Raw genomic sequence first — 12,233 nt, 5'->3', positions numbered from 1 at the left:
GTCTCCAAGCTCCAAATGATCCTCAAACCCCCACAGGCTTTGTTCTGCTCATTTTCCCACTCCCTAGAGATGGAGTTTAGCAGCAAAAATTAAAATGAGGAAAGGAGAGAGGGAGAGAAAAAAGATGGGGGAGAAAGATTAAAAAGGTGAGATAGAGTGAGAGAGGCTCTGAGAATGAGAGAGTAAGCCAAGGAATACTGTCGGAGCTTCCAAAGCCCGACTTGAGGGATTGCAAAGACCTTGAGTCTTGCAAGATTACAAAGACAGCGAGGAATTGGTGTAAACACCTTTTGCACTGTGACCTTGAAACAGAAACAGCAGTGGGACGTTCTCAAAAGAGTCATTTTGTTGATAAGTCAAAGCAAGAGAACCAAAAACTTTCTATTGAAGTTAAAAGGTATGTCAGCTGCACCTCTCCTCCATTTTCACTGCTCGTAAAGCCACTTGTTTCTCGGTGCCACTTTCTGCGGGGGCTAAGATCATGTTTTCCGGTACTCATGCGGTCAATTACAGGCAACAAGTCCCTCCAGGTTGAGAGGTTTCAGATCCCCCTATCCCACCCTGATGAAATCCCCCCAGTTCCCCAGCTTGTGTGAAATCATGCGGTGGATTGTTGTGCAGAAAAAGGACCACAGTATGGAGATGTGGGCCGGAACTAATAGGATTGGTTTTGATTCATTAGATTCTCTTTCATCATCCTGGTTGGAATTCCACTCCACGTCTCCTCGGGCTTCACACTTTTAAAATGGAGGTAGGAGGGGGGTAAGTGTTTATAATTGAGCCTCTAGACTGCAAAAGCTCATTACTCTCTATGGAATCATCTGCTTATTGAAACCCCATGGAATCAACATCAGGACCATGTGAATGCAGGCACTGTGTTTGTCAAAGTGCTGACAACCCCGGTACAGGATATGATTCAATGGCTGTCAAAATGTGTAACCGAAATGTTGAATAGCAGTGCACAAAAGCAAAACACAACGACTCGACTGTTTGTTGTATGTGTTACATTGCTTTTGTGAATAAACAGGATATTTTAATAAGGTACATGTTTGTATGACAGCCTATAAATAAAAAGACACAGTGGGTAGATTTTGTAGCATTTGGAAAGAGCCAAGCATGATGTTTTCCATGTTTAGTGTTTAACTATTGCTTCAGCCTTCCCAGATACAACTTAGACAGTAACACTGTGTGCACCGGCAAGGGTGACATGACATCCATTCAGCAGAAACAAGCAAAAAAGATGCTAAAAATAAACAAAAAACCTACACAGATGCCAGTTTTACAGAGAAACAGTTTGCTGACAGTGATGCTAGATACTTAATAGGACCATTAAATAGAAGTACCCCCTATATTCCAATAAGAAAAGAAGCAAAGGTGTCTAATAAAGTGTTAAAGACTGAGATCCATAAAGCAATCTTAAAGATTTTAACATAAAATACATGTTTAAATCAATGTCTGTTGGACATCTGAGGGAACACAGATTGACCCTGTGTCCCACTGATAAAACTATACGAACAATATTATAGTGTTATGAACTGGGTGGAGCCAAATTCCTGCACAAAATCACTGTAACACTTGATGTTTTCCATCATCCGGCAAATATCTTTCTGCCAGAGAGGGTAAGCAGAGCAACACACTCGTTCTCATGAGTGTGTAAAGTGGTGAGCTGTTTTTTTCCTCATCTAAGAAGACAAGTGGGCACTTTATGCTTTTATGTGTGATGATCTTGATTTGCCATTGAGGCGTGGCCCAGGTGCCAAGTGACTGTCGATGTCACACAGGGGACATTATTTGGATATCTGGGAAGGGAGGTTCAAAACGACATAACAGACACCTTTGAGTTCACTACTCTTAAATCAAACTGGGTTGTCACCAAGAGTTGATAAAACAGAGGCAACAAACTCACGACTGAGAGAACTCTCCACACCAAGGGAACTGTAATGATGCATACTAATGCTGATTGCAACATTCACAGCTTTAACTGCCGTCTAAAAACAGAAAATTATTTTTCAAGATAAAAGGGACCAAACACAATGCTCAGATATGAGAAATGCGCTTATCATGTGGATAGAGGATGGAGACACAGCAGAAACACAGCTGCAGCAGTAATGAGTAGAACGAGTCGCAGCACCACAGAGCTGCAGTGGCCGTCGTCCTGAGCTGACTCCCAGTCTGCAGAAGCTTGGAAGGAGAGGAATATTAAAGCGTGATAACTATTCAAAGCACACTGCCAAAATGCCACACAAGAGTTTCTGAAGAAGAAAAAAGTGAAAGTATGCCACTTGACTTGAATTCAACAGAACACCTTTAGGGTATTTAAAAGAGAAAAGTAGAGCAACATAACCTCTATAAGGAGGAGCTGGGAAAAGAAAACGACTCTGAAGAATGGCAGAACATTTCTCCATAAATTTGTGGACATGCTGAGGAGGATTGAGTCTGTAGATACACAAGGAATGGAAAAAAAATATTCGATTAGAATGTCAGTCATGAAAGGAGGTCCTACTGTGAGGCCGACGTTTCCAAAACAGTAAATCTAAACTGTCTATAGAAGAGCAAACTGTTCCAATGAGACATAATGCAGTTATTTGGAGGTGATATAATTCTGAATCATGGGCTGCAAGGTGAAGCAGTTGCCTCGCAGCAAGAAGGTCGCCGGTTCACATCCCAGTGTGGACACCGGAGAGTGGAGTTTGCATGTTCTCTCCGTGCACTGTGGGTTCTCTCCAGGTTCTCCTGCTTCCTCCCACAAGGTCCAAAAACATGTTGAGGTTAATTGGTGATTCTAAATTGTACGTAGGTGTGAATGTGAGTGTGCTTGGTTGTCTGTCTCTAAGTGTAGCCCTGTGATCGACTGGTGACCTGTCCAGGGTGTCTCCTGCCTTNAACTGTCTATAGAAGAGCAAAAACCAGACTGTTCCACTGAGACATAATGCAGTTATTTGGAGGTGATATAATTCTGAATCATGGGCTGCAAGGTGGAGCAGTTGCCTCGTAGCAAGAAGGTCGCCGGTTCACATCCCAGTGTGGACACCGGAGAGTGGAGTTTGCATGTTCTCTCTGTGCAGCGTGGGTTCTCTTCAGGTTCTCCAGCTTCCTCCCACACAGTCCAAAAACATGTTGAGGTTAATTGGTGATTGTAAATTGTCCATAGGTGTGAATGTGAGTGGTTGTCTGTCTCTAAGTGTAGCCCTGTGATCGACTGGTGACCTGTCCAGGGTGTCTCCTGCCTTCACCCTGAGTCAGCTGGGATAGACTCCAGCTCCCCATGACCCTAGTGAGGATTAAGCGGTGTATAGATGATGATGGATAATTCTGAATCACTTGACATTTACGTAGTATTACACAGGAAAGTACTTACATCTGTTGTGTACTGTAACAGTTGTAGACAAAGCCTTCTTCTAGGTATAGTTTCCTCTTTTTTTTTCAAGCCAAGTCTTCTTTAGGTCTAGTTCATGAGATATTTATTGACTTTCAATCAGCCAACGAATGTGATGAAGTGGAATGCTTTTCTGGCAAACACATTTAACATCACTGCAGCAAAGGACAGAAGGCGAACATAATGAAGGTAGATTATCAGCAAGAATCAAATGCAAAACCCCCGTGGCTCTTGTTTGATTCACATACGTTGGCAATGATCAGAATCAAACCACCTACATGTTTCCATGACGATGTCAGACACACTGAGAGGAAATAAAGAAAATCTGTTGAATTTAACGGAAGCGCCTCCAAGTATCTGCTGCAGTGGACCTGGAAGCTACACTTGTCAAACTCTTTCATTACCAGTTATATCAAAAAGTTAATTACCCCAAACTCATGACTGAACTGAGAGCATCATTAAAGTGAAGTTAGAGACTTCTACTGGCTTCACACTTTATTGAAATTAGTTACAGTACAAAATAACAACAACACATAGATTCACTATCCTTCAGTCTATTTAAATATTCACACATTAAATCTTCCAGCTGTAGACAGTCGTGAATGGCACATGACAAACAATGCATGTAGAACATTAATGAACATTTTTAACACAATAACATGTCAGCTCACTGTATTATGGGAATAACAAAGTAGAAAATAGAAGAAACTCAGTCACACAGTACATGTGTTTTTACTATTGCTTGGCCTTAAATATGAAACGCTACAACAGATCACATTTTTAAAAAACTTAATTATGTGTCATTGCTCATGGTAAATGATACCAAATATAAAGAAACAACCCAAGTCTTGTCCCTTTGGTATAAACAGTCAACAACCCACAAACCGTAGTCCATGAACACAACACTGGCTGTCCTGCTGTGTCTGTTTAGGATGCATTCTGCAGTCTGTTTCCACATAAAGGAGGGCTTCTTGCGACTCACCAGCGCTGCTCGTCTTAATGCTCGTGTACATCGGCAGTGTGATCCAAGTGCCAACTCTGACCCTGGCAACTCTAGTGTGTTCTTAAGGCCTTGGCATACACCGGTTCCAGGAAATGCAAGGGGAGCAGCATGAAGAGCGCCACAAGAAAGACTGCACTCACCACGGCCAGGAGCACGTAGCGGCCGATGAACAAAGTGTCCACTATCTGCAGAGGAAAGACAGAATCCATTACAAGTTTGTAGCCACACACTCAACAGCATCTACAGTTAATTCAGTATTGCCTCTGTTATCCACTAGATGTCATCAGAGGGCTTTCACAGAGCAACGCGGTGGCCTTATGGGAGGCTGTGAACAGGCTTTCTGCATACAGGTACAAACACAATGACAAGTCCACTATTACTTGCTGCCTTAAAAAATGTAATCCCCTTTAATTTGTTAAGTTTGTTCCGTCACTGTGCTGTGTAAGCGTCACTGTGCAGAATGGAGGACAGGCTCTCTGTGCTCACCTCAAATCTCATTCTAACACGTACCTGCAGGATTTGTGATAGTTTTAATACCAGGTGCGGTGTGTAATACAGCTTGGAAGAGTGTGATGTGGAAACTTGACACCTCCACATCACATACACGTGGAAGGAAGTGGGAGACAACTTGTGCCTCGTTGTTAAACTTTAACAATGAAAAATATTTGCATATTTATGAATGCATTCTGGATTTTTTAACAGGTAACAAGGTCATTTAAAGAATTTGTCAGTAGCTTGTGTGTTTTAGGCTTCAGATTAATGTTTGGTCTTTAATTCCAAATGATATTCGAATAATATTGACAGTTGACAAGGCAGAATAACTCTTGGGGGAGCTTCAAGGGTCGCTCAGTCAATGTTTTTTTTTTTAAATTTACACACTGTCTTAGATATGAAGCAGTCACCTAGCAGTAAACTGACTGACCGACCCGCAGCTTCAGCACTAGGACATACAGCATCCCCTTTGTGGAAGGTTACATCTAAACTAGCTGACCGCTGTTCGCTGTGTGACTTGAGAGAAGAGTGTGCGGTTGTCAACAAGAATACACAGTTAGATTTCATTTGAGATATCGGGAAATTCCTGGATTGCCTAACTCTGTGCTGCACTCAGCAGACCGGCTGTTCAGGGCCACATTTCATAAAATTTGCAACATGCAAGCTGCGACTAGCATGAGATCATCTTCTTTGTGTTCCTTTTGTCTCTTTTACCTAATAAAAAGAAACAGCACGCCATCGAGCCGTGCAGCAGCATGGGAGGGGGCTGTAGGACTTGCAAAGTTATCTGCGATTTGTGATTGGTGTGCAAGTAATAATAATTCATTTTATTTGTGTAGCGCTTTTCAAAGACTCAAAGACGCTTTACAGGATAAAAGAACAGTAATAACTAATACAAAAGTAGACTAAATACAAGCAAGCAGATAAAAGCAACACAAGATAGAGGTCTAAGTGAGAAAAGCAGAGCGAAACAGGTGAGTTTTTAGATTTGAAAATCACTGGGTCTGTGGTGTCACGGATATGTTGTGAGTTCCAGAGGGTGGGGGAGGCGACAGAGAAGGCCCGATCTCCCCAGGTTCAGTGCTTGGTCCTGGGAACGATTAGGAGGTTGGCATTAGCGGGGCGGAGGGTACGTGAAGGGGTGTAGGGGTGGAGCATATCTTTGAGGTAAGAGGGGGTCTGGTTATGGAGAGCTTTATGGGTGAGTAGGAGGATTTTGAATTTAATGCGGTATGGGATGGGAAGCCAGTGAAGTACAGTACTCACACATACTGTAGACTGTACCTTAGACTTCAAACATAGAATTAAACTGCATATTTTCAGTCCTGTAAACACTCTTGCATCAGTTAGGATTGGAAACCACAGTTGACCACGTACAGCTGAAACTACTTCATATATTAACACTGATTCAATGGACTACATCTGCACAAATACTGGCCAGCCATGAAATATTATCTTTTAGTCTCTGCTGCTCAAAACTGTCATTTTACTAACCTAGACAATGTAAATAAAATAACAAATAAAAGCCTAATAATAAAGCCAGCTTGTGTCTGAACATTTACCACTTGTGTAGCCTCTTGTCATCCTACACACAGAACAAATGATGCTTCATAGAGATAGAAAAATAAGCCAAAGTGCTGTCAGTGTGCAGAGCTCTGATGGAGGTGCTCTGACAATTGTGGTATTTATGATAGATGACCACTTAATGAATGAATTTGGTTGTCAAACCTCTGCCACAAAGTTTGTTTACAGACAAAAAACCTGTGATTGAAGACACTGCTGTCTCTCACAACTACTGGAATATAATGTTGTTTCGGGGGTTCTCTGCAGCGTCGGATCCTGCTGCTACTTATCTAGACAGATGATCGGCGAGGACACAAACCACACAGCACCACAGAGTAAACGTCGATTAAGAGATGTAAAGCAAGCGAGGCGCAGGGCTGAGAGACAACACATCTTCCAGATTGATGTTGCCGTTTTTCTTGGGTTAGGACAAGTTTAGAGTTTTTAAAGTTGCCATCGAAAGATTTAATCAACACTTCAATTATAGCTCTGGGTCTTTGTTAATATTTCGATCATGAGCCACCCATGAATGCGAGAACACAAACTGTGAAACGCCCTTAAGCCAGATAATAGACGGAGTGCAGCAGCCCTACTGCTGTCTGGAGAGAGATTTCACAGGGAAAGTTGCAGAACCAGAGTAGGTGTGTGTGTGCGTGTAAATGGGCTGGTGTCTACGAGAGGTGCAGATGATGTATGCCGTCTCTTATGGATGCATTTAACACATCTCACTTTTTAATTTGCCAATTACACAGCAAGCAGAAGCCCAAAGTGTGGGCCATGTTTTATTAATGTGCCACTTGGTGCACGGGTGGGAGCAGGGAAGTGGGGGGGAGGTGGGGGAAGTGGGAGAAGGGAGGTGTGGTATAAACTACCCCCACCCCTAGTCTGGGACTACCCTAATTGGCACTATGATATTTTACTTTTGTTTAACAGCAAGAGGTTAGACATTTCACACACACACACACACACACACACACACACACATTATCTTTCTGCTTGCGACTAAGTTTCAGGTTTCGTGTGTGTGAACTCGGTGAAAATCACTTCGTTCCAACACGACTACAAAATGTCACTGGCTGTCCCCAGTGGACACATTTATTTTTATTTTTTAAAATATCTTTACATCCATGTTTGCCTTTGTTAAATACTGTTTCTGAGCTGATGGGAGCGGCTTCATACCTGCAATTTTTGTTTTTAATAGTACTGCATTTAAACAGAATAAAGCAAATCCTTACATCCTCTGACTAAATTCATTTATTCCTTTTAATTATTTAATTTTAGGGCATTTTTCTTACATTTTGTCTATTTCTTTTGGTAATGTGTGGCACATGTTTGTGTTTTAAGGTGTAAATTAGCAGCTGGGTGAGCCAAAACCCTTTTACATCTTTGAAGTTTTCTATTCTATAAACTATCCTTTAAAACATTCAAAGGCTGAATATGTTCAAATCATGAATTGTTAATGATGACGATGCTTACGACTGTGACACTCTACAATAATGAGGTTTTAAATGACGTTTTTGTGTTATATATCCCAATTAGAGAAAAGCCAGGCCTCTTGGTTGACAACTCTACACAAAGCAAACTTGTGGAAGTCAGTCGTATTTTTCAGATTTTATATGTAACCATTTTAAAACACTGGAATCAGTTTCTAAAGTGTTCATGGATTATTTTACTTGTACAGAAATCCAGGAAGTTACATTTTTGCTGCCTCTCTCTCCCTCTCTGTTGCTGGTCTGGTATCTGCCTTTGCACAAAAGCTATAAAACATGAGCTGGCCAGGATGGGGCTCTGCTCTGCTATTTCTATGGGGTGGCAGCTTGCTTGGCAGATCTGGCCGGCTTATTGGCACGACCCGGAGGCAACATGGGGGAGTGTTTGTTCTGTGTTGCTGTTGGACTAAGATAAAGCAGAACAGGCCTTTACGACAAGCACATGCACAGAAGTGCACACAGTGACACTATTTACAGGCATACAGTGCTGTGGATACTGGCTTACAGTATTGCACAGTTAAGGTTTCTTGTGGGACAAGTAGTTAATATGCACCTACCTCACATCTAATCTTTATCGTCAATCAGGAAAAATACAGGAAAATAATTCTGCTGTATCACTGTATGAGCTGAGCTTTGCCTTTCAGGGTTTTGTCCATAAAAAAACCATGCACACACACACACACACACACAGGTTTGTTGTATGGTTAACCATGTGTGGATATTTAAAGACATAACACACTCCCTTTCCCTCTATTCTAACCTTAACCATCACAACTAAGTGCCACACCCCAACCCTATCCTAAACCTAACAATTACCTTAAAACCAATTCTTCACCCTCAACCATGCATTTAAAGGGTTGTGAAAAAGGTAAGACTGGTCATCATATTTCCAAAATGTTCTTACTTGATGGCCTAAAGCTCAAAGTAACCCTGTCAGCTGTTAGGAGCATACATCTCTAATTAAAAGCCCTACTTTACTGACTTGTCAGTGTGCATCAGAGGAGCACATGTGATTAAAAAAAAATTGTATGCATGAGATGACCACCCTGCTAAAGTTAGTATTTTATTTGTGGGCTCTGAATCCTCATTTTTCCACTCCAAACCTAAAACTTTTGGTGTTAACACATGCCAAATGGCTTTACATCAAGACTGAAAACATCCCAGGCCTACTTTGATTTTCAAATGAACTACATCATGGTGTCATTAAGCCACAATAACAGATGATAATACCACAAATCTCACTGTGTTTTCAACGCATTAAATTGATTTGGAGTACGTCCATGTCATGGATTTGGCAGCGGTACACAGTAAGTTTAAACTGCCTTCTAATGGACTGAAGAAAATGATGAGTGAAAACATACCCATTCATATTCTAGGCAGGACACATGATATGAATACAAGTTTAGTTAGCTGACTATGCAGAGCAGTCGTCATGAATAAACTCACCTTCTAGTCTGAATTTGTGAGTGTGTGTTAGAGTATGTAGATCCTCACCTCTATCTCTTTGAAAGGCGGCGGCGTCTCCGGGGTGCGAGGAAATAACACCAATACCAAAGTGATGGTGAGAGCCAGGAGAAAAACAGGGATAACTCCTAACCTAGCAAAGACAGTTCAAACAAAGACGATAGCAACCGATTTAATGTTCGCCGTAAGACTTGCAGTAAACACGGGGTTATCTGAGGGGAATGCCAATATAAAGTCCCAATCTACACAACGGCAACCTTTATTGTGTTTTTAAAAAGTTGTTAACTTTCCAATCAAGTAAATAGCACCATGTGTCACGCATTTAAGCTTTACTGTAATTGCACAGTGTTTGGTGTCGCAGAGCATTCTACACAAAAACACACATTTCCTGACTTTGGCAGTCTGATGTTAAGTAATTGCAGAAGCGTTCATCAGCAGGGACTGCAAGATGCATTGTCCGAGCAATCACAAGCGGGTATAGTTAGTAGTTGCATGGAGTTGAAGTAGATTTTTGCTGGTTTAAAAGGGGAGGCAACAAAGATACGTCAGATAAAGGAGTTCAAACATCAGTGCATCACATTGTGTTTTTCCTGCTAGAACACACTGTATAATGTTTTATGATGTATTCTGGGTCCACTTTGAAATTCTGCACTTGGTGTTAATTGAGTACATTTTTAGTTTTTAAGTTCTTGATATTTCCACAGTTATTGTGTGCTTCATTGTGCAGTTTATTTATAGCTGCTTTTACCTGGGTCAAACAGCCATAACATGCAAAAAAACTTAACTTTAAGTCTGTGCTAAAAGCGAAATGTGTGCCTTTGGGGTACTTATGTTTCCTGTGACTGAATAAATGAGACTGTTAGCTGTTTATAGTGTAATCAGGCCTTACATTTAAAATGATCATAGGCAAGTTGCAATATTTTCCATTAAAGAAAAGGCAACATTCCCAATAGTCACTCAAATAGCTAGAACTGAAAAAAGTAATAATAAATAAAAATTTGTTAAATTATAATTTAGTGAAATGAGACATTGCTTTTGAATTGTGGTTGAAAAGAATATTTTAAAAAAACAAAACTGTCCCGGACAAATTAGAGCACTTTGCTGGTGAGCAGTGAGCCAAAATACCTGTCAACAGGTGCAGACGTCTGACTGAGAGTTACAGAAAACACCTGATTGTAGTGATTGGCTCAAAGGGTTGTTCAACAAAATATTAGTTCACGGGTCCCATTATGCTTATTTTATTTTTTTTAATATATTTCTGTTGAGGGCTGCAAGGTGGCGCAGTTGGTAGCACTGTTGCCTCGCAGCAAGAAGGTTGCCGGTTCGCGTCCCGGTGGGGGCACCGGAATCTTTCTGCGTGGAGTTTGCATGTTCTCCCCGTGCAGCGTGGGTTCTCTCCGGGTTCTCCGGCTTCCTCCCACACAGTCCAAAAACATGTTGAGGTGAATTGGTGATTCTAAATTGTCCGTAGGTGTGAATGTGAGTGTGCTTGGTTGTCTGTCTCTAAGTGTGGCCCTGTGATAGACTGGTGACCTGTCCAGGGTGTCCCCTGCCTTCGCCCTAAGTCGGCTGGGATAGGCTCCAGCCCCCCCGCGACCCTAATGAGGATTAAGCGGTGTATAGATGATGGATGGATGGATATTTCTGTTGAACCACAATTCAAAAGCAATGGCATGATGTTCATTAATTTTTTATTCATTATTACTTTTGTCAATTTCAACTTATTTCAATGACGGCTGTTTTTTGTCCTTCTTTAATGAGAGGGTATGAATACATTTGAGGACGACTGTATATCTGATATTCTTTCGACTGTATTTATCATGACTTACAGATGGGTGTTGATCTCTTTTCCAATTATCTGATGGGTTAAAGTCTATAAAATATAACCCTAATGAATGAAAGCAGTCATCTTGATGCATCAACAACATTTGGGTCCAGTGTGGAGGCTGCAGCCACTTTTCCAAAGTGGAAAACGACATTATGTTAGTTGACTTGAATTTCATCCAAGACTGAGGACTGGATTGCTTTCGTAGTAGGTAAATAATGCAGATAAAGGGATATTTGCTTTTGGAGACGATCGCTTTCTGACAGAGTTTAAGACTGTGGCATTGTACAGTAACACCCGGTGAGTCATGAATATGCATCATTACAATGCCGTTATTTAAGTTATTCATGTTGCAGAGTGTCTGTACTTCTATTGACGGGTAACACAGCATTAAAATGAATATGGCACTGAGTGATTTAGACATGAGATCTTCCATAAAGGCGTTTCTTTATAAATAATAGAATAATACAACGTAAATATCTTCCGACGGGGTTTAGGATTGTGTGGATGATCTCACTTACTTTGCTGATCCGGACGCTCTGAGCAGCATCGTCCCGAACACCAGAGCCGCGATCCAAACGACCGCAATGATAAAAATGCCGGTACCGACACCCAGCACAGTATCTGACATTTTTCCGCAACGTTGCTTCTTGCTAACACGCCACCATCTATAGTTGGAGTGGATAACCGCCGTCGTCGCGTCCTGTGCTTCCTGGTAACAGCCAACTGGCGTGTGATTGGATAAATGAGCTGGGTCTGTAGCCAATCAAATACGTCGTTACTGCAGAGTGAAGCCCGCATGGGAAATAGGTACACAAAACTTCACTGAGCTCTTCTGCTTTATTTCCAACATGTTGGGACACTGTTTTGCTGTAGAATCCAAACCAGAACCAAAGTTAAATCTGATAAAAGGCTGCTGTGCTCCGTTTATCTCCCTGTAGAGCTGTGCTCTTCTATTCTAGTCAAAATCCCAGCTTTTGTTTTCAATTTTACATTCGGGTTACATTGCTAACCAGTGTT

At 41.5% G+C, this 12,233-nt stretch overlaps 1 protein-coding gene across 1 annotated transcript; it reads right to left on the bottom strand.

The window, feature by feature from the left end:
* Positions 1-3,856: 3,856 nt before the first annotated feature.
* Positions 3,857-11,881, bottom strand: tmem218 (transmembrane protein 218). The gene is made up of 3 exons (XM_008302838.1): positions 11,735-11,881; positions 9,419-9,521; positions 3,857-4,564 (listed from the first exon to the last, which is right to left on the bottom strand). The coding sequence occupies exons 1-3, from the start codon at positions 11,842-11,844 to the stop codon at positions 4,430-4,432; spliced, it is 348 nt and encodes a 115-aa protein (XP_008301060.1). The 5' UTR covers positions 11,845-11,881; the 3' UTR covers positions 3,857-4,429.
* Between the last annotated feature and the right edge of the window lie 352 nt (positions 11,882-12,233).

Source organism: Stegastes partitus, unplaced genomic scaffold (genome assembly GCF_000690725.1).
Source record: "Stegastes partitus isolate 25-593 unplaced genomic scaffold, Stegastes_partitus-1.0.2 Scaffold1891, whole genome shotgun sequence".
NCBI lineage: Eukaryota > Metazoa > Chordata > Actinopteri > Pomacentridae > Stegastes > Stegastes partitus.
The sequence above is the reverse complement of the archived record's forward strand: the minus strand, read 5'-3'. Positions and strand labels throughout refer to the sequence as shown.